The following is a 24,059-nucleotide window of genomic DNA, read 5'->3' as shown; positions in this document are numbered from 1 at the left end:
TTTGATAACTTGTAATAGGTACTAAAGTGCTATTCTGATCATTACTTCCCATGCTACAAATAAAATGCAAGCCTGAGATTGCTGCAGCTTTACTTTGCACCCACCTCAACTTACAGCCTTTAGTCAGGTGTGACAAGTTGTACCTTCAACTCCTCTAAAGATTAAATTTTACCATGTTCAGTTTTTCATGTGGTGCTTCTAAAGGAAGATGTTGAGCAATTTGAACACTTAAAGCTTCCCAGCAGCAAAATGAGACATAACACTACAATAACTCCAATCTAGAACCACACCTTTTTGTCTTGCTTTCAGTGCAAGTGATTAAGAACAGGGCCAGAACAGCTCTTTAGACAGTTACAGAACTACCTCTGCTGCCCCCTGCCAACTCAAAAGGCATAAGCTGGGAGACAAAGCAAAACACATCCAGTGATCTAAGCAGTCCTTTAAACAAAGCTAAGCCAAGTTCCCTTCACAAGTGGCCAGTAACAGTATTTCCTTTTTACAGAAACAGATCAGCTGTACAGCTTCCTTCAAAAGCTACAGTTCACTTGCATTTGTTGTGGCCATTAACCAAAAGCACCCTCAATTTCTTATCTAAAATTCAGAATGGATGCACAAGGCCTCAAGGAGTCTTGTCAGGAAAAGGAGTCATGCTCTCCATTATATTGTAACTCTGAATCACAGACTTCCAGCCTAAAGACATCCACTGCTTGTGAATTCCAGTTTAGGTATACCATCCCTTCAGCTCACTTCCAAGTACACAATTAAGATCTTTTACTTTTTTGCATATTATGTAGCAGTAAAACAGTCTGAAAAAATAACAGTATTTTAATAGACCTGCCATTTTTCTTTGGGACAAAATTATATGCATCTTTGTAGTACACTGGGCTGGTAAATGAAAAAAATTTTTTTCAAAGAAAAAGCAACTTTAAGGAAGTTTCCTTTATCTGGTAATGGCTGCTTACCCTCTAGAGCTTCTACAAGTCTCAGAAACCCTTTTGGACATGAGCCACCAAGCTTGTTCTAAAGCAAACTTTTCCACAAGAAGAAACAGCAGAATAGTTTTGTCTGTCAAAGGCAAAAACATTAAACTAGAAGCAACACAGGGTTCCATCTTTCTCTGAAGAGAGATATGAGATACACATGTAAAAACATGTATTTCTAAGTTGTGGATGTAGCCACTGACCTTTAGTTCCATATGGAGTTACATGTTCCATGCATGTCAAAATAGTACCAGTTCATGAAACAGCAGTGACATAGGCTTTTTTGTGAATCTGATATAGAAGAAACCACCAATATGCACTTTTCAAACTTTTATTAAGTAACTGCTTACAAGGTGTTTAACAGATCCTTAGGATTAAGTCATCTCATCACTAGATTCACATTTCATAACTGACCTGTTACAAAAGGGAATAAACATTAAGTTAGATGATCCCTATACATAAAGCTCTTTCCCAAACTAGGTTTTCACAAGACTATCTTCTCATGCAAGATGTTGGTAACCAAGTAGTAAGTTCAAGTGATCTACTATTTTACACTTGCAAAACGCTCATCTTTTTACAGCAACATATTAGCTACCAAGCAAACACATACTGAAAGTTTTAATGCTCAATACCGAAGTGTTCCATAAAAAATTGCTTTTGACTTCCTACATTGTGGTAATCACTGGGTTCATCATAACAGAATACATATACACTGCTGCAAGCTTTAGCATATGATACAAGCTAATCTTTAAAAAATTAAGTGTCCCATAAGCTGAACAGTAAGGAACGTTAAGTGCAACAGTTCACTTCAAGCACAAGTGAATATAGTCTAGTTTGGTACTAAAGTAGTTTTACGCCCATGAATCAAACACACTTGCAGAATGCAACATCTTCACTCCTCTTGGGTTCATGTAGCCTCTGCCTCTGTAATTCTAGGAAACAGAACAGGTGCTAGTTTAGAATCATTAATCCTTTCAATCATTTAAGAGTAAAAGTCACTACAAAACAATTTTAGCTTTCTTCATGCATGTGTCTCAAGGTAATTTGAACTTTGTATTTTTTGAATTAATACAGAAGCTCTTTTTATCATTAAACTTCTATACGTAAGTTTTAGACCCCAGTGTGAAATTAATGCACTTTAATCAACCTCAGATTTTATCAAGCATGGGAATAATCCTTCCCAACTTGAGCTGAGCTGAGTTCAAAACACAACTCCTCCTCTTACCCAACACAAACCAGTTCACAGCTTGGTGGAAAATCTTCCTTCTCCATTTCTTATTTAAGAATGATGTCTACATTGCTTTCTCATCAAAATCCTTTTCCTATGGAAAAGGATGAAGTCCAATCATCTATAAGATGGTCCAAAATAACCAGACAAAAGCCTTCAGATTCCTCTTTCAAACTCATCATTTGCTTATCAAATGTCTCTTTCACGCAATCCCTTTGAAAGATAAAGTGAATGTTGTAAAAACATAAATGTTACCTTTCTTTCCCCAGAAGAAAGGGCATCAGGATCCTTATTGAACACTAGATATACAAGCCTCTCTTTCAGCAGTAGTAAAACAGCAATAAATAGCTTTAATACTTATTTTCAAAGAAAAGAGGCTGTTTACAAATGCACAGTTTATTTCAGATTGACTGACATCAGAAGGTCTTGTAAAGGAATTAGAACTTGATGATCTCCAATTCAAGAGCTGGTGCACTGCATATATGTGAAGAGGGCAATACTCCCAAGACAGACAGATTTCTCCTGAAGCTATTCCATTCACAAGTATGTGGACAAATTGTCACAGTCAGACTTTGTAACTCAAGGACATGAAGGACAGACTTGGACCTAGACATCACAGATTTCATGAAATGCTGAGAGACACTCCACAAAGGTTGGAGATGTGTATTTGGAAGGAATATGACTCAAAAGTTGATGAGATCCACCTTTGAAAGCAATCTGTACAAATTTAAAAAGCATCTATGAACAGGAATATAGAAGATCCACTGAGGCTTTAAGTACAAGAATGAAGCAAAAGTTCAAGTGTGTAACTGAGATTCCATGAAGACCCAAAGGAAAAAAAGATTTCAGATCTGATTAGGGATCTAGTCTGGCATGTAAATACACCCAACACACCCAATATTTTCCGTAATTATGGTACAGAAAACGATAATTAGTATCAGGAAGGTCTGAGCTTGAACTCATGCTTCAGACGTTGTGTAAGCAGTGAGAGTATTTCTCTTGTTGTTTCTAAGAAAATATTAACATTCAGAATGCAATGGAGATGTGATAAAGTTCTTAGCGGAAGCAAGAGATCAAGGATTGGCTTTGATGAAGCCATTAAAATCCACATAGATAAAAGCAGGAAGTAGCAAATATTGGTCGGAAAAAAATTTAAAAAAATCGAAGAGTAGGCAGAATTTATTCTAAACTACTGATTGCAGAGTGATTTGAGAGCTATGCCACCAAGGCTGTCTCATTTACTCAAAATCTTTTTTAACATCTGGTATCAGCCATACCAAGAGACCGGAAAGCTCCTCCTCATCACAGATATTAAGAACAATTTTGACATGGATCAGATTGGGGCATTTATGTAACTATAATTACTTGAACTTTTCAGTCAAACTGTTTACTGACCGAGCGATTCATAGCAGTGACTATATGACTAACAACTCTTTGCTCGTACTCGACATGTGCAGTAGAGGAACTTCTGGAACTATAGCCTTTGTGTATGTTTGCATAAACCTCTTCTTCCGCAGAAGAATTCTTCACACTACACGTCAAGACTAACACAGCTAATAAGGCCACACTAAGAGTCCAAGTCAAGCAAGTCGTCCAAAATTAGTTCTAGAAATACCGAGCACTTTGAAGATGCACAAGTAAGATAAGGGACACAGCTGCAGTTGAAACAAGTTTCAGTGACATTACTCTGAATATACACTGCTGAACACACTTTTTTACTGACAAAGTTCTAAAAGCCAAGGCTTCCAGATCATGTCCAGACTTACCTTTTTGGTATTAAATGGTGTAAAGACTCTTCTTCCTTGATAACTAAGAGCAATTTCTTCCAACCAAACAGGAACTTCCTGCTGGGCCTACATAATTAGAAAAGTGAATTTAGAGACTTCAACTGCTTTACCAATTCACATTAAGAGTTCCATAACTGTACCAAAAAAAGTAACAGTTGCTCAGCGCATTAAAGTGAAATTGTAAAGAACCGAAAAAAGTTAAGCACTAAGATTGGAAACTTACTTCTGAAAGCACTTTTACTAGAGACTGTGCAAGATGGCCATCTGTACTTTCATCAAAGAAGCAGACTGCTTTGCCTGTATTTCCACAACGACCAGTTCGTCCAATTCGGTGTACATATTCTTCAATGGTGGGAGGAAGATCAAAATTAATAACATATTTAACGTTTTCAATATCCAGACCTCTTGCTGCCACTGAAGTTGCCACGAGAACTGAACATTTTCCAGAACGAAAATCCTGAAGAGCTGCTTCTCTCTCTCTCTGTTCTCTGTCTCTGCAAAGAAAACAATGGTTAGAAGGGGTGTCTTGAAACATCTGCAGTATTATTTAAGATACAAGTTAAAAGGTCTTGTTTTGTGGACAGAAGTAGTTCTCAGCGTGGGGGAACAGGACACCAATAATGCAGACACTACCAGTTTAGGCTTTCTGATTTTTTTTAACCGATTAGCAGTAAAACACAGCCAAACAAGAAATCTCAAGGAAAGCTCTCACTCATGAGTTGGTGGGGCTCAGAGAGGGCTTTAAACTAGGTTCAAAGGAGGAAAGGGGTACAGCCAGGCTCACTAGAGAGGAGCCTAGGGGCGGCTTGCTGAGGTTGGCGGTGAAATCAGTAGCCCAAATGAAGTGCACCTACACCAATGCACACACAGCATTGGCAACAAACAGGAGCTGGAAGCCGTTGTGCATTAGGATAACTATGACTTAGTCACCACAGAGACATGGTGGGATGACTCTTACTACTGGAATGCTGCAGTGGATGACTATAAGCTCTTAGGAAGGGACAGGCAAAGAAGGAGAGGCAGTGGGGTAGCTCTGTATGTTAGAGAGTGTTTCGATTATATAGAGCTTAGCAATTGTGACGATGAGGTCAAGTGCTTATGGATAAGGATGAGGGGGAAGGCCAACAAGACAGATATCCTGCTGGGGGTCTGTTACAGATCACCCAACCAGGATGAGTAAGTGGATGAAGCATTCTACAAGCAGCTGGCAGAAGTCTCACCATCAGTAGTCCTTATTCTCATAGGGGAGTTCAACTTACCAGATGCCTGCTGGAAATGCAACACAGCAGCGAGGAAACAGTCTAGGAGGTTCCTGGAGTGTGTGGAAGGTAACTTCCTGATACAGCTGGTAAGTGAGCCTACCAGGGGAGGGGCCTCGCTTGACCTGCTGCTTACAGAGAAAGACTGATGGGAGATGTGGTGGTTGGAGGCCATCTTGGTCTTAGTGACCATGAAATGAGAGAGTCATCAATTCTTGGCTAAGGAGGGGGAGTCAGCAGAATCACTGCCATGGACTTTTGCAGGGCACACTTTGTCCTGTTCAGGACACTGGGTCACAAACTGACTGGATGGCCAGGCCCAAAGAGTGGTGGTTAATGGAGTCAAATTCAGTTGGTGACTGGTCACAAGTGGTATGCCCCAGGGCTCAGTTTTGAAGCCAGTTCTCTTTTAGTACCTTTATGATCTGGATGAGGGAATTGAGTATGCCCTCAGTAAGTTTACACATGACACCAAATTGGGTGGGAGTGTTGATCTGTTCAAGGGTAGGAAGGCTTTGCAGAGGGATCTGGACTAGCTGAATCCATAGGCAGAGGTCAACTGTGTTCAGAAGGCCAAGCACTGGGTCCTGCACTTTGGTCACATCAACCCCATGCAACGCTACAGGCCTGGGGAAGAGTGGCTGGAGAGCTGCCTGGAGGAAAAAGACCTGGGGGTGCTGGCTGACAGCCGGCTGAACATGAGCCAGCAGTGTGTCCAGGTGGCGAAAAAGGCCAACAGCATCCTGGTTTCTATCAGGAATAGCACAGCCAGTAGGACTAGGAAAGTGATCTGTCCCTGTACTTGGCACTGGTGAGGTTGCACCTCGAATGCTGTGTTTCAGTTTTGGGTCCCTCACTACAAGAAGGACATTGAGGTGCTGGAGCATGTCCCAAGAAGGGCAAAGCAGCTGGTGAAGGGTCTGGAGAACAAGTCTTATGAGGAGCAGCTGAGGGAACTGGGGTTGTTTAGTCTGGAGAAAAGCGGGCTGAGGGGAGACCTTATTGCTCTCTGCAACTACCTGAAAGGAGGCTGTAGCCAGGTGGGTGTTGTTCTCCAAGTAACAAGCAATAGGACCAGAGGAAATGGCCTTAGATTGTGTCATGGGAGGTTTAGATTGGGTATTAGGAAGAACTTAAGTGAAAGAGTGGCCAGGCATTGGAACAGGCTGCCCAAGGAGGTGGTGGAGTCACCATCCCTGGAGGTGTTCAAAAAACCACATAGATGTGGCACTTTGGGACATGGTTTAGGAGGCATGGGGGTGTTGGGTTGACAGTTGGACTTGATGATCTTAGACATCTTTTCCAACCTTAATTCTAGGATAAGCTATAGTATTAAGTGACTTTTGCTTAATACCATTACCTCACTTTCACTTAAAAAAATCCTTACCCATGGATGCTAGTGGCTCGTATTCGTTCTTGACAAAGAAAGGCTGAAATGTAGTCTGCTTTTTTCTTTTTGTCCACAAAGACCATGGTTCGTTCATTACCTGTGTTAAACAAGAGTTGAGATCCACTGCAGTTTGAAACCTGATGCATTTTCACTACTCACAGCTGCAGATACTTACAGAAACACCTAATATCAGTATGGGTTTTAAGTGAAGTCTTTGAAGTGCAATTGTAATTTCTTGTCTGTGTTGAACTAATTAAATTCAATCCATCAATTTTTAGATCAACACAGAAACCAAGGTGAAACAAGTGCATTGTGTTTCTCCTCAAAAGGAGAAACACAATGCACTTGTTCTCTGTGATAAGTATGCACTCCCTTTCTACAGCATGTGGCTGTAAGTGGCACACCATTCTGAGCACTGAACAGCAAAGTACACAGATTATTTATTTCCAAACTCTTTCAGTTTTCAACATTAAAACTTAAGATACGGCCAGCATAAAAATGGAAAAATCCCAGCCATTAACAAAATATAGGCCCAAATGATCACAAAAGAAGTTTAATACACCTATGATCTGGACATAATGCTAAAGTATTGTAATTGATTATACAAAGAAACTAACCATCTGGGAAGCTTAGTACCATCTGCTGGTACTCAGAGATGAGACCTTGACAAATACCCCTAACACAAATATGCCTAAAAACCTGTAACTCCTAGAGGTCCACTTCAAGCTTCAGTCAGTAGTCTTGTAAAGCATGTAACACTTAACAATGGAATAACGACCTGGTCAATAGCAAGACCACAAGTTTAAAAACCAGCGATTTTGTCTTTCCTTATGGCTGACTGTTTTCCACAGAAGTTACCTGTGCTTTGTAGAATTTCTATCAGCTTATCCCTCTTGGAATACTGAGGAACTTGAAGAACATTTTGCTGAACATCACTGCAAGCTCCACCCACACGTCCAACAACAACAAATAAGTAATCACGTTTCAAAAAATCGCCAACCAGCCTTGAAAAACAAAATTGAGCAACATGAATTCTATCATGTAGCTTATTTTTGCTTTAAGATCAAGTAACTTCATTTATGTTTAAGCAACCCTTACCACAAATACTTGTATCATTCCTCACAAGAGAGTATAAGTAGTCATATGTGCATTTTTTTTTGAAAGCTGAAAGTGTCTGTATTGTTTTCTAGACAGCTGCACAAAAAACCAATCAATAAGAAGGTGCACAGACTGATTACATCCCTGCAGCTTCTCATAATACAAACACTGCTTTTTATAGCCATCTCAGAAGGAGTTCCACATACATGCTTGTAATGAGTTACTGACATACATGCTCACACAACATTGTCACGGCTCTATTTCATCACTAGCTGGAGGGACAGGCCAGAATTCAAAACAGGCCTCCAAAGAGACAACACCATCCATTTTGACTGTTCAACAAAAGCAGTGCTTAAAAACAAACTGTTTATTACATACCTTTTTGTTAAACCTTTTGCCTATGGCAACTATTTTGTTCAGATAGTGTTCCTCTTCAGTTATCCCTTACATATGACATTATCCAAGAGATCAAACTCACCAAAATAGGTAATTCCTTGCAATGCCCCGTAACACCTGAGAATTTTACTGAGTGTATTAACATATCAATAAACAAGTTGCTTCATGTCCAGTGTATGCACAGCAGTGTCCACAGCAGTAGAATTCAGATGGTAAACAAGTCAACCTTCAAATGACAATAGGCAATCTCAAGTTTTAGAACAAATTCCTAAAAGGAAAGTCTTTAAAAAGTTAAAGGACCATCCTAAGGACTTGAATCTCCCACCTAGTTTATAGGTGTAATTGCCAAGGTGTTTTCCATAGGAAATAAAGAAGTTAAGATTTAAATGTGTTTGGTCTTAAGATCTTACTGGTTTAAGATCTCAGAGTTCTAAACTGAAAGTAAAGGGCAAGTTTAAACCCTGAAAACAGAACAGTAAACAAAAAACAGGAAGTGAGAGAAGAAAGACAACCTTTAATGGCATATATGAAGCCCCAAATGCTAAGCTGAAGTTCACCAGTCAGTGAGGAAATGCTTGGTTTTCTCAACTCACATGCACAGGAAGAATCTTCATGATTGGACCAATGGTTTATGTAACAGCAGAGACCCAAATTCAGGTACAAAGCCAAATGTTAAAACTAAATCTGGGAGTACTCACCAAACCCAGCAGGGCTAAAGAAAGTACCTTCTCCTATACTACCAAAGTAGTACACTGGCCAAAGTCTTTTGATAGCAGAGTATGGGAAAACACTAGCTTTCCTGACTCCAGAATCAGAAAGGCAGTAAATCCAGGAAGAAACTGACTCCAGACAAGAAGGGTTTTTACTGTCTAAAATGAGGACATCACCTTTAAGCATTTCAGTTTTAAAAGGTTACAAGAAAGTTATTATGCACTTCCAAACTATGATGCAAGTACTCAGGTTTCTTAACCATTCTAGAAGCAGTTCTAAATCCTGCAAGACTGCCAGCAGAAAGGTAGATCTGTTAGTTTTGGTTTTGTTTTTTTCTTTTCTTCCATTAAACAGAAGCAGACAGTAAGTGTCTTGCACAGTTGAAGGGATCTCCTCCTTTCAGATGCTGGTTTACAAGTACTCTTCACTCGTCCCTCAGTACGTAGCAAACACACAGCAGGAGCATTAGCAAAAACACACTGATAAAGCTAACATATCTAAAGATCAAGGGATCAAGATTCCTTTCTCAACCCCAACACCCAAGCCAATCAGAGTACATTGTGCATCTTAAAGGGAGATACACCTGATCTTTTCCCAGGATGCAGTGATAAGCAAGACCAACACTCAACACCAAACACATGGAATGAATATGAACCACACTCATGTACAGTATCATTTGAATGCTTGATTCCCAGCTCCAGAAACAAGGCCGTACTAGTTCACTATGACATCTTTCAATACAAAACACTCCATGAAAAACATGTTGACTGAGGAACCAATGGCACACCAGGTGACCTAAGTCTGAGTTTAAAGTTAATTCAATCCTCCTTAGCAAAAAGCAATTCATCTTCCCAACACCTGCCAGTTTTACCTATTTGAATGTGAGAAAGCAGCCCATTCCCCTCTTTCACTCAGGACAGTCAACTACTGAAGATTTTTTTCTCCCCACCTCAAAAAAGATCTTTCAGGCTTTTTGAAGGCCAGAAAAAAGTTGTCAGGATTTGACTCGCTGAAGTACCAACATACTTCACTGCAATGGTCTTATCAGTTTACATGCTCTTGAACTGTAATATACTTATTGGTGCCTTTTAGTGATACTGTCACAACAGTATCCCTACCACAAAAACCACAAAAATTATGTCAACTCCTCAAATTGAAGTTTAGACTTCTAATTTAAGAATGTGTCTTCACATGCCTGTCTCTTCAAAAGTGGAAATAGCAAATAATTTCCATCCACCTACAGAGAATGGATGTTTTGTTCTGTTACTCCCAGGCTCAGCAATGCCACTACCATCTGTTGGAGACTGTCCTCTCAGAGTCTGGAAAGTGGAACTTTAAGGATAGCGAGTAGCAGAGCTCTAAGATAGATCCTAAACCCATCTGAGGAAGCCTTAAAGCTACCAAAACCAAACAGCGCTTATGCATATAGGTAAGAATTGTATATCAGAAAGGCTGGTGAGTTGAGCAATAATTGGGATGACAGGTTATATTACATCCTGGTGCCAAAGACAGTGCTACCAGTCCTGCCTGCAAAACAGCTAGATCACTGTTTTTGAGCTTGCACAGATGTGGTGGTGGAGGAACAAGAAACAAACAGGGGCCACATGAGGACTTCTGCATAAGTGGAATTTAAAAGCCTTCAGACAAAATTCATAAGTTGCTTTAGAGTCCTCACCAAAATTAAGCAGTTAATCTATGCAAGTTACTAGTGCTGTTAACTAAAAAAAAAGGAAGTTTTCAACAAGGAATGTTAATATCAGAGCTTTTCAGTATCTTCTATCAAGATAATCAGCTTTTAAACATAAGGAGCATTCTTAACTCTTCAGACATTTAGCTCTATACAAGTCCATCTTAAGATGGATTTCCGGTATTACTTTACTCACCTCCGAACTTCTTCAGGAAAAGTAGCACTGAACATTAGTGTTTGACGTCTGTCTTTTGATGGCATGGTTGGGTAAGAAATCAGCTTCTTCATATCTAAACCAAAACCCATATCAAGCATGCGGTCCGCTTCATCCAGCACCAAATACCTCACATTATGCAAACCAATCTGCAAGTATTACAGTGAAAAAAAACTGTATTGGTTCACTGACAGTGTACACTTACACAGCATCCTAATTGCCAAAAATCCACCTTTTACTTATTTCTTGCTAGTAGAAGTTAATTATTCACTAATAAAAGCCTATGCACATTATGTTTCATTTGCATCTGAGCCTCTATTTAACTTTTTAATCTGCTCTAATTCTAATAGTATGACTACACTGAAGTGCTTTGGACCTTGGTTCAGCAGTGTAAACCAAGACAGATCCTACAGATAAACTATTATTCAGCACATATATTTTGAAATTATGTCTGAGTTTTAAAAAGGTTCTCTCATATAACCCTGATCTCTTCTCAAAGATGCCTTTGTTCTGAAAAGAACTTATGTCAGAAAGTGTTAAGGACTTTACAGCTTTACTGATGTTGACCAAGACTGCCATTTTGATTGGCTGTCTGTGGTTGTTAGGCTTCTAATCTCCAGTTTATTAAAAAGTGTTTTTCCAAACTTCATTTGTCCACTGCAACATCAGTGAGCCACCATTATCATAAGCAGCAATGTCAATTTGAACTTATTTGAATTTTTATTTTTCCAACCATTATATTATACCTGGAGTTTTTTTATAGTTGGAACAAAATCTATATTGAAACATTCAGAGAATTAATATTAGCATAGTTCCAGACAGATAAAAGCTACTGTAGCAAAACAAACAGGACGTCAACTGAAAACCTGCTCTGGAATTTTCCAGAAGAACTAAGAGAAAGTGTTCCATGTATTTGAACTATAAAATTTAATTCCCAATATCACTGCAGCCAGTTTGATTCAGACTGATATTTTCCAGTGGGCCCTGAAAGGGACCATGAGATCTGGACTCATAATAGCCTTTCAAAAACCTCATGGTATTTATATATTCAAATAAGAGGTCATTTGTACTTTAATAAGTGCCTGTACAAAGGCAGCATACTGACTGTTTTTCACAGCTCTATCTTTGTTTCTATTGAATTTGAAGAATGAAAGCCAGTATGTAAAAAGCTAGGAGTGTTTAGGGAATTCAGTTTAAGTTTTAAGATCTTACCTTCTCTCTTCCAATGATGTCTAGAAGCCTTCCTGGAGTGGCACATAGTATATTACAGCCCTGCATTACCTGACGAATTGAATGGCTTGTTTTTGTACCTCCATAGATCACAACAGGCCTTATATAAGTTCTGTTATATAGAAAAAAGTGGATTAATTATATAAGTACGGAAACAGTATTCTTTCATGAAGGTATGTAAAAAAATCATCAGATCTACCATAAACCAGCTTAGAGAGGTTCAATTCCTTCACCATACAGCACAGCTTACAACCAAAAGCAGGACCCAAGACTAGAAACTCACTCAGCATAAGCCCAGAGTTCCCACTCATACTACATAACAGAGGCTGCACAGGTGGCTTACTTGGAGAGAACACTTCATTTCACCTACATTCGTCCCTCCCTCTTCAGCTGAGACTTACTGGCAGTAGGAGTCAAAATGCTGTTAGGCATTGTCCCCTTTTATATGGCATACTCAGAAAAAGAAGAACCACCAAATATATGTCTTTAGAGCTTCAGAAGCAATCTTTCCACACCTTGAAATGACAGTGGAAAAAACCAACCCAGGATCTTTGTAAAGCAACTAATCACACTAGCCACGCAGTGTGCCACTCAAGCATTAAACCGCAAACCCATTCAAACAATAAACTACTTCGTACTCTTCCTACTAAGGTTTTATGTTAGACCTACCAAGTAAAACTACATCAGATATTGTTCTCCTGTAGGAAATCACCTCTACAAGCAAGAACTAACTTACACAGCTGAAGAGCAAGTTTACAAGCTTATCTTTATAACCTCCTGCTAAGGCTTTTATATGCATGCGATGAGTATTTTCATACTCAAATTCAGATTGTCTGTTCTTGTAGATACTAATTCAGCTTCATATGCCACAATGATGAATCAGGTAAAACTGGTAAAAATTTACCAGGTTTAGTTGGAACTTTTCAGAAAGCTTTAGTCAAGAATAGAAACAGGATGGACTGAACATTTCAACATTTATCCAATATCAATTAATATACATTTCATATTTTTATTTCTGAACTACACAAAAGAGCTTAAGAATATAATGAATCTGAGCTGAGCAATATGCATGCAATACTTCAGAGGCAAGAGATTCACACCCTGATATTGTTTAACTTCCCCCCAAATGCAGGTTATCTTCTTTGTACTGCAGAGCAGCTGTAGCAGAAGCTTTCTAAATTCAAAAGCTATTTTATTGTAAAATAATCTGTATCTGGTTTGAAATAGCATAATTAATAGAACTAGCTACACAGAGCAGTTTTAGATATTAAGAAACTACACTTAGTGACATGCTTACTCAGATTTGCAAACACAATAGTACTTCCTAAAGGCAGATACAGATGCCCAAGCATAAGTTTAGACCTGCCTTTGCATGTTCAAGTAATTTAGCCCACCAGATTTTGCACTGACAGTGCTCTTCATACCACCTCCTAACAGCAACAAGCCGTTACAGCCAATCCTCTTCCTGTGCACTGTGAAACCTTTCACTTAGCATCAGAAGTTATCACTGGCAAACTAGTACAAATGTACTCTCATGCAACATCCAAGAGCTCAACGATAAGTTTAGACCTTTTGTTCTGTTTTGAAGAAGCAGAGCTAAAAGCTTGCTTGAGCTGTGAAATTTCTGTCCAAGACCAGAACCACTGGGAATTACAGAGTTATTTAGAAACCATCACCAAAAGTTAACTAAAAACCCTTAACACATACGTCTATTTTTGTCAAGATGAAAATAAACTTAAATTATATAAGGCAAGCTAAATTTAAAGGGTTCTTTTAAGAAGTTAAAGAAATTTCATTTGTCTCATTAGTAAAGATGATGTGACACAAATTTAGTACTTATTTCCTCTTCAAGCTGGAGTAAGCATCCCACCACCAATATAAGGAAGATGAGTTTAAATCCCTAGCCGTATAGTAAGAAACCTGCAAACCACTATTACCATCTAAATTCGAGTGTTTGTAGTCATTCAACTGGCACAGAAAAATTTTTTGAAGTATTCATGAAAAATAAAGCACTGCTGATTCAGACAAAGTAATAATTAGTACCAGTTAATAGTGCAAAAGCTTACCCATACAAAAATTTCCTTGCTTCTAGAAAGATCTGATTTATCAGTTCTCTCGTTGGTGCGATAATAATACATTCTGGTTCTTGCTGGTCTTTAGAGCAACTGGCAGCTACACCATCTCTTATCATGTGGGCCACAATTGGTATAAGAAAAGCTGCCTAGAAAAAACGCATCAGTATTTATGCTGTTTAGTCTGAAAGTTTTCATCAGTCACAGTAGAGCTGCGTATCAGTCTTAAAGCTAGAATGATGCAGCACTCTAACTTCAAGGAAATCACACTGCAAAAGGATTGACCTGAACACACTATAGAACATTTAACCTTATTTCTCCTTGTCATGCACTAGCTAACTTCCGTGTTCTTCAGGCTGTTTCCACACATCATGCTGACCTACACTGATAATTATGTACCCCAGAATCAAAACCCCTCCTCAACATTTACTTATAATATTTACATAATCATTAGTAGGTTTGTAAGGTCACTATGTATCACCAGTCTCCAGACTACAACAGCAGATCAATTTGCAACACAGCTGCACCAGTCCCCTTATTTCCATGTAGGACTAGTTGGCCTCAAAATAGAATCTGTACAGCAGCCTCAAAAGCATTCAGAATATTTGTAATGCAAGCTTTGGACATTTCCCCCTCTGCAAACAAAAGATTTCTCAAAGCAAGTAACCATTAAGCCACATAACAGCAAAGCTAGAACTCCACACTATACTGAATGGCAAGAAGTTACACTGCATATCCAAATACTCTCATACAGAGCTGCCAGTGATAAGATTTGGGTACATTAGGCAGTTTAACAAGGTGAGGTAACTGCCAAGTTAATATCAACTCTCAACGCTGTTCCATGTTTAATACTGAATCATCTAAAAGTAAGTCTGGCGCAGATCAGACTTGATCAAACCAAGGATGACAAACCAGTACAATATACCATTACATTCTGGCAAAAGTTTAAAAAACCCACAGAAACAGAAAATATGGAAACAAATCCCAGCTTTCAACTGCTGAGGTTATTTCTCATCAGTAATTTCTATGACTGCCTAAACTTCTGAATCTGATTCTGTAGCCCTGCAGACTGGCATGCTGTATCAAGACACTAGTTCACTGAAGTGAAAAAGAAATTTAGCCCAAAAATACAATAACCCATCCATCATTTGTATCTATGCTTAATTCTACATCTGCCATTGTAGTGCAAGCCATTAGACAGCAAGCTGTGAAGCATCGGGCATGTGGAAGACTGAGGCATCCACCTAAAAGGTTCACAGTCACACATTTCTAGTAGTATGAATACTACACAAAATGCTTACAGTTTTTCCAGATCCTGTCTGGGCACATGCCATTAAATCCCGTCCTGCCAGTATAATAGGAATGCTGTATTTCTGCACTGGAGTAAGTTTAGAGTATCCAGCTTTAGCAATGTTCATGTTTAAAGTGTGACAAAGGTTAGCATCTTCAAAAGTCTGTAAGAGAAGAAATTAGCAGTACACAACCAAAGAAGTTTAAAAACAGAGATGCTTATCATAGAATATAGGCATCCAAACACTAAGAAGTATTAACTTTGAGGGGGTGTCACCAGTGATCTGGATTGCCAAGGTTCCTAGAGGTAAAAGCCACAAAGGTTCATTTGAATGGCATGAGCAGGTTGAAGAAAGCTGTTTGTAGAACAGTGAAGGCCTGCAGGTGGCCTTATTAGTTTTGAGAGAAAACTGCTCAGAACCCATATATCTGGATTCAAGCCAGTAAACTCACCCCATGGCATGCTATGAAAACAAACTAAACCACTTTCATTCCACGTAGGAGATATACACAGTCTCTGTGCTAAAACTAATAAGGGGAGCTAAAGCAAGATCCCTGTCCAGGAACAAAAAGCATCATAGATGACAAGTATCAGTTTAACTTCCATGAGAAACCATTTCAGAAGATGGATGGGAAAAAACTTCTGCATCTTTTCTTTCAACCCAGGTGCTACTACCCCTTCTGCCCTTCCTCATTCTTCTCACTAAAACAAGCTGCTTTTTTTTTTTTAACTACTAGCCACCTGGTATGGTGTGGAAGCAAAGTTAAAAAATGAACAGCAGCCACAGTGAACAGGGCTAGAAAATTACTTCAAAAACCTCACTGTCCAGATGAAAACTTTTCTGACAGGTGTTCATTTACATTGTTAAAGATCCCCCAGTAAGACTTCAACAAGATGACTCTACCAGCCTTCCCAGAAACTGCTGTCAAAACCCTCTTTCAAGGACTAAACTGGTATTTTTCTGCAATTTAAGGACTATACTTCCTGTCCACCCAGTATTACTTTCTCTGGACTATTTCTATAGATTATCAGTGTCATTTTGAATTCAAATTTATATCTTTCAAATGGGCAGCATCTCCTTCCTACATAGTACCGTCTGCAAGATTCAAAATCTGTATTAATATTTTCATTAGCGGTGAGTATTAGACTTCATATACATCCTTGCAGAATCATGCTCAACATAAACCCCAAAATTGAGTTCACTAACCAGTAATGGTGCTGGAGGGTTAAGTCCTGACACTTCAACGATACTGTCATCATACTTGTCAAAATTAATTCCCTTCTGATAATGTGCAAAGATAGCTTGTTCATCATCAGGTGGAGGCGGGGGCACATAAGTCACCTTTGGAACTTAAAAACAAAACCACTCAAGTTAATGAACAATATAAAGAAAACTTAAACTTTTTTTTTAAGCTTAGTTCCATACTAAACTGTTTTAGTTTAGTATGGCAGTATTAAAGCTAAGTTCAGTGGGATGTCATTTAGACTTCTCACCTTCCAGGAAGGCAAGAAATTTCGTAAGTCAATCCTATTAGAACTGAGTTTTATACCACTAAACCTAAAACTCACAAATAACGTCAGACTTTACTAAAGCATTTTTGTCCCACATTTGCTTAAGGACCTTACTTTGAGGAGCTACTCACAAAAATTATTAGGCTTTACTTGATCACCATGCAAAAAAATTCTACCACAAAAACTCGTTATACCATAAATTATCCTATCCAATAACAATGCATTTATTAATAAACAAGGATAAAATTAAGCTGTTCATGGCAGTGCATTTATAGTTCTGTGTTTAAGGTATTTTTCTAGCTAATAAACTCAGGTAGAAATGAATTTTTTATGCTCACTGAAAGGTTAGCAGCAGAAAGCATTTCACAGGGACCTCAAATAAGGAAGGATCAGGAATCAAAGTTATTCATACAAAAGTCAGGCGTTCACTATTTGTCTTTTTGCATATCAAGAGTATGAGAAGGGAAAAAAGGCTAAAGTCATTGGCAAAAAACACTGCAGGTAAGTAAATGTTGTAATAGATAGTCCCAACTGACACTTACAATACATGTCAGAAGGCCATTATTCATCACACATTTCAACCTGATCTCCTGCACATACAAATAATGAAATTCTATTACTAACTTGCACTTAGCAAAACACATCAAGCCTGTTTTCCAGAAATAGCATCACAGATACTCTAGCATCTGAAACTGAGAATCTACTGTTCCATCATGGTTTGCTTTAACAACTATAATCACTTAGATGCCTACACTCTTCCCAATTAATATTCTCTGTTTAAAAATTAGCATTTAAAATATTAATTAATTCTATATTAAATAGAGTCGTTCTAACACTTGTGTCTCAAGTAGATAAGCTTTTCCATTAGAAAGAAGAAAGTACGCAAGACAGTAATTCCACAGCACTCCATTCCAAAAAGTTAGTCTTTATTTAGGTGAGGACAGCTACTGTGTTGCCCAACAATTTAAAGATAAACTTAATACGTTTAAACTTAATTCAACAGTATTTGCTTGGCAACTCATGTTACATGAACAGTTTTGAGATGGTTATGCATTTATCCATATCACTGCCTTCTTTTTTTATGCAATATACTTCCAGCAACCTTAAGACAATGTTCCTTGAGTTAAAAACAAATTAGAACTGGCATGTTACTTGTGAAGAAGCTACTTACCTTTTTCAGAACCTGTTGCTCCTTGGCATTCTTCAGAAGCTGCTGCTGTTAAAGAAAGCACTCCAGAGTTAATTGTTTTTAGGTAAAAAGCTCATTTGAGAGAAATGGAAGTAAAAACCTTCATGAAAAATCCCTAGAGGCACTTAGAAAACTCACTGCATCCTGACACAGTTGGTAGAATGAGTGTATTTAAAGACAACCAAGAAAAATTATCCCTCCTAAATTCAGGATGTTTTGCAAGGGCAAACGTAGTTGTCTATATTCACTTGAGATGAATATTGAGCAAAAGAAGTTTCTATAACAAGAAATTGAAATGCCACAGAAACACCAGTTTTATAACCTGGCTTTGTTACCTCTTAAGTGAGGTTCTTCCCCAAAAACTGATAAAGCATTGTAACAAGAAATTCACACATGCTATTGGCTGCAGCATCCTGTTTTTAAGAACAATTCAACGTTTCCACAAAATCAGGAGATTTTTTTATGCTATATAACCAACTTCTCAATAACTAAAGAGCCATAGCCATAAACTTCAGTGTCACCAAGGTAATTTTGCAAGAGTAAAGAGATAATTTAAATCAGAAGATGAAACTATTTTGTTATTTCAAGAGCCACACATTTATAACATCCAGTCCATTAAAGTTCTGACCTTGACATCCACATATTTTGTGTGTGCGCACGCTGTTTTTCAAGTGATAATGAAAGCAAAGACATTTATCCTTAAGAGTGAGGAAGTACCACGTTTTACATACGTAAAAACTGTATTAAGACTGAGCTATTAACAGCAGCATTTCCAGAATCGTTTTAAGTCCTCACTCTTATCATACACAGAAAAAGCCTTAAACCTAACTGGTTGCCTCTGGCTACTCTGTGCAGGAAGTTATGTTGCTGATTTCAAAGAAGGGTTAAAAAAACCCTTTAATATAAGGTATGTCTCCCCCACCCACCCCCACCCCCCCAAGAAAGGAGGCTAGAAATGTAAAAAAGCAACACAAGACTGAGTGAAGACGAAAGACAATAACAAAAGCTATTAATAGGTTCTCTATTCATATGTGCACCTCAAGCCATTCAATGAAAACGATGCTTTGAGACTAACAATTTTAAGATAGGTACCAGAGAAGTACAGTGACCCTGCAATGCCTCCTTCACCCTCCCTCATCTGCATTCTTCCTCACTGCATCAGTGCAAGCACAAAAGACTACATCAGGGCAGCATATTAATCCAATTTCTCATTCTCAACAATAATGAATTATTAACTCTAAACATAAATAGCAATTCTGAAAAGGCAGCCAGTACTGTCACTTGGATCAGGAATGCTCTGTTCAGCAGCAACACTCTTAAGTAGCTCTGCAAAACTACAGCTTCATCAAGATAGTGACACAGAATCCAAGCAAAGATGCAACATACAGTGTGTGTAACCACTTTTAAATACTTATTTTTCCACCAGAAGATATACTTACACATCATCTTTAATTACAAAAAACATAACCACTTTAAGAAAAGCCAGCACAGACCTACCTTCATTACCTCTACAAACTCTACTGGAGTGACACGATCGCTATTCAGAGATGGAGGCAGCACAACAGTGTAGCACTGCTTGTTGTTGCTTCGCTAGATCCAGACACATTCTCTTACTATGTAAGTGCATACTGCCCGTGCAACAGACTACTCTTTATGAAGAATTATCTTTCCACATGAACCTCTATACAGACTAGTGCAACTGTTGCCTACCAATATCCACAGTCTTTACATACAATGGTCATGAAAAAGTAAGGAATGACTATGCTGCGTTAAGTATGCAGTTATGTCCATTGTGAGTATTAGCATGTTTCCTCTATAAACACTTCTAAAGTTTCTAAAAATCATTTCAACTAAAAATCTGAAAAACTTAATTTGAACTAAGTCAAATAGAGGCATATCAATTGTTCTTTGGATATTAAGCATCACTTCTGAACATACATAAAATGATTGTTATCTTTTCTACAGTGAAAAATTCTTTTACCAGTATCACAAAACATTCTTACATTAAGACTATCAGCCATGGTATTTCTAATTTGAATTGTAGGACCTGTGAATGATAGATTACTATGCTCTAAGTAGCACAACACATAGCATACAAGTAACAGTAGCAGCAGTGCCAAAGCAAAATAGAGGCATGAGGAAAAATATCATTTGTAGACAGCAAAACAAACCAACATTAGAATAAAGTCCTCAGGAAGACCTGGCCTCTTGGAGCTACAAACCTTACTTGTCAGCCTGGAAAAGCCTAAAACAATACTTCCTGTTATAGGGGGGATGGAAGAAGTCTAGATTGACTATTTAAAAAATCAAGCAAGTATTAAAGACTTGCTTTGAATTTCAGGTTTAGCACCTCCACTTCACTGTGCATTTACTGACACAGTAGCAGTAGGATGAAGAAAAAATTACATTAGACAGCTTTGCAAATTCCAATTACTAAAATTTATCCAAGCAACAAATGTGTCTTGTGTGGTCATGCAAGCAAGCTGTTTAACATTTGCCATATGTTCTTAATTCAGACAGAGAAAAACCACAGTCACAGCCTTTAACAAAGCTGAGAGGGTATTGCATTGCCACAAATCAGGAATCAGGAAGGCTGAAGAGTTCCCTGCCCTACTAAAAAGTCTCACCTGCATGACCTCCTAATGCTCCTCTTCCTCTAGAGCCAGGAAACACACGCACCTGACGTCTGTCTCTTTGCTCGTCTTTAACACCTGTAAGACCTGTAAGTAATACAGTATAGTGAATATAGTGTCTAAAATTAGTATAATGAAATACTATGCTTAAAGCTAATACTATTTACCCCAAAAACTCTACACAGTGCAACAGCCCCAACAGATTCTTTGTAACTTCACCCTATGCTGAATTATTCTCAGTGATACTATTTTTCAAAGATTCCATCCGTTTTCCACAACTCGGCTGAAGAACAGAATCTATTTCATAGCTTTCACTTTTATACTTGTAGTTCTCAGGGAGCAAGCAAACCCAGAAAGAATGACCAAACATATGTTGTTCCCACACAAACCAGCCAATGTAAAAACGAAAAACCCACAAAATCAAACTTACTCTCTCTTTGTCCAATGGCACCAGGAAATCCCCGAAAACCTCTATTTTGTGTAGTAGAACCTTCTACAAATTTTCTTTCTCGAAAACCTGCAGATACTATTTTTTCAATTATTCCAACCATTTTCCACAACTCAGCTGAAGAACAGAATCTGTTTCATAGCTTTCACTTTTATACTTGTTCTCAGGGAGCAAGCAAACCCAGAAAGAATGACCAAACATATGTTGTTCCCACACAAACCAGCCAATGTAAAAAGAAAAAAAACACAAAAATCAAACTTACTCTCACTTTGTCCAAAGGCACCAGGAAATCCCCAAAGACATCTGTTTTGTGTAGTAGAATCTTCTACAAATTTCCTTTCTTGAAAACCTGCAGTACAGCATAGCACACAACTACTCAGTTTGCCCAGCTTTGCACATGCACATCAAGTGCCTTTAATTTTGTAATTACTCACTGCAGTCCTTATTTTATGAATTCAGATTAAAAGTACAATAAATTAAGTGATTTGCCTAAATATGTGTCCTGACTTTGGCTGAGATGGAGTTAATTTTCTTTCTAGTAGCTGGTACAGTGCTGTGTTCTGGATTTAGTATGAGAATGAAGTCAGTAACACACTAGTCAAGAACTTTTCCATCTCCCCAAGCTTTGCCAGGTGCACAAGAAGCCCAGAGGGGGCACAGCAAGGACAGCTGACACCAATTAGCCAAAGGGATATTCCATACCATATGATGTCATGCTCCATATATTAACTGTGGGGAGTTGGCTTCAAGCATGGGCAGGGGGAGGACAGCAATCACAGCTCAGGGACTAGTGGGGCATCATACAGCAGATGGTGAGCAGCTGCACCACTTTTTCCCTGGGTTTTGCTTTTCTCTCTCATTTTCCTTTTCATGACAATATTATTAATTAAAATAAAATTAACTGTTCTGATCTCAACCCATGAATTCCCCTACTTTTGCCTTTCAGATTCTCTACCCTGTCCCACTGGGGTGGGGGGAATGTGTGAGTAGCTGTGTGGGGCTTAATTGGTGGCTGGGGTTAAAACCCAACAACATGAAAAAAATGAAGGGAAGAAATATGTTTTGCCAAAATCATGACAAGAAGAAGAGTCTACTGCTCTCCTGTAGTACTGCTTCCTGCAAGAAGCAAATCAAACATTAAGTCTTGAAGTATTTGACTTTACATGCATATATGCTATATAAGCTACTGACTTTCAACTCTTCAGTTATCATGCTGAATAGTTCAGTCCCCTAGTTCAGTCACAGGAAAACTGACAGCATTCTCAGTTTTCATAACCAGTACTGTTGACTGAGGTAGTATTGCAGTTGCTGCCTCCTACAGAGGAAGGCTTTGAAAACGTGCCTTCCAGATATATCAATTTCTAGTTTTCTTATTACTAAAAAATGGCTTATTCAGTTGTTTGGGACAGGTAGTGCCAAGTATTTAGTGTATTCTTATTTCTAACCCCTTTCCCTAGTCTTTTCTGACAGGGCAGGAGAGGAAGTAAACAGCCACATACATAAACAAGGTATTTCTCATTTAAGATTGAACAGTTTCAGGTGCTAAATCCATGCAGTCAACTTCTATCATTTACTCTGTAGTCTTTGCTGTCTAACTGAACACTTGTTCTATCATCTTGTAATGACAAAGAGCATCTTCTGCTAAATGAGATGAGGCTCTGCTACCTCAGATCTGTAGCTCCTTCTCCACCAATGCTTAGCGCATACCAATTTGTGTCATTTGAGTTCCAAAATAAAATAAAAACTCATGTATCTTAAAGGGTCACGTGCAAAAGAGATTCGAGATACTACAGACCTTAAATACAGCTTGTGAGTTACTTCACAGTGAAAACTACTTTGCAGTTGCCAGAGTCTAGAGCAGACCTCTTGTCATCATTCCACAGCACCAAAGTGTTGCTGCCTGCTTAGTCAAACAAGTCTAGCATTTCTCTGCTACAATGAGCATCAATCCAAGATATGCAAAAATAGTGTAGAAAGAATAAACATAACTTCAAGTGACTCCACAGCTGTTCTGCAGGTCAGATCTTTTGCTAAGCATGCCCAAACCAGGACTAGAGTATTCATTTTCCTTGTTTCATCACCAGTCCCACTTACAGCCATAGAACTATCTAGACAGATGCTACATGATAGTAGCTTCCACTGCCCTATGTGGTTGTGGTAGTATCTGGTGGAAGCATATGCCGCAGTACTGCTAAACTGCCAATTACTAACCTCTTTGATATGCACTGCATACAGATCACACTATCATAAGCAGGAAGAGGACCAGGACTAAATATTGCTTTAGGGACACCCAAGAAAGCTTTTACATCTTCCACAGAAGAGCACTGGTATACTCACATGGCATATATGTGAATACTAATATTCAGCTGCCTTTTATACTACATTATGACTCAATGAAGTTATCAGTAAAATACCCCTCTTCAGGTAAATCTGAATCATAGCAAGAGGTAAACAAAACATTGATTTTAAATGTAGAGTCCCGCCTCCTAGCAAATACAGTGTGGTATTTTTACATTGTGCAGTCAAAACTAAGGGGTGATACTGAGTGCCTACATTACACAGAAATAAGCATTGCTATTACCTTCCAAGTCACAAATATGCATTTGGCTCTGATAGAACAAAACTGAATACGGAAAATTTCATGTATTAAATATAGCTTGCCACTAGCATTACAGGTACTCCAGAAAGTTACCTCTGTTTGCAAAACTCCTTCCAGTACTAGATCTACTCATTGGTTGCCACTGTCTGTTCAGAAATTCGTCAGCATCTATAATCAGAAAAAAAAAGAATAAACTTAGCATTCAAAGCTATCTTTGACTTCAGAGTAGGCTTTTGGGTATGGTTTGGGGTTTTTTTAATTGTTGTTGTTTCAGTTTGATTTTTTTTAAACTCAACACTGAAATTACAGAATCATTCAGGCTGAAAGGGACCTCA

The 24,059-nt window shown here is 38.4% G+C and overlaps 1 protein-coding gene across 1 annotated transcript; it reads right to left on the bottom strand.

Moving 5' to 3' along the window:
• Positions 1–23,878, bottom strand: DDX4 (DEAD-box helicase 4). The gene is made up of 15 exons (XM_064438811.1): positions 23,818–23,878; positions 21,388–21,474; positions 21,108–21,194; positions 20,672–20,755; positions 18,027–18,068; positions 16,551–16,693; positions 15,354–15,506; positions 14,047–14,201; positions 11,963–12,092; positions 10,733–10,899; positions 7,503–7,648; positions 6,642–6,741; positions 4,219–4,489; positions 3,975–4,061; positions 1–1,912 (listed from the first exon to the last, which is right to left on the bottom strand). The coding sequence occupies exons 1-15, from the start codon at positions 23,855–23,857 to the stop codon at positions 1,832–1,834; spliced, it is 1,773 nt and encodes a 590-aa protein (XP_064294881.1). The 5' UTR covers positions 23,858–23,878; the 3' UTR covers positions 1–1,831.
• Positions 23,879–24,059: the final 181 nt, after the last annotated feature.

The sequence above is a fragment of the Phalacrocorax carbo genome, chromosome Z (assembly GCF_963921805.1).
Source record: "Phalacrocorax carbo chromosome Z, bPhaCar2.1, whole genome shotgun sequence".
Lineage (NCBI taxonomy): Eukaryota > Metazoa > Chordata > Aves > Suliformes > Phalacrocoracidae > Phalacrocorax > Phalacrocorax carbo.
This window is presented reverse-complemented; position numbering and strand designations above follow the sequence as displayed.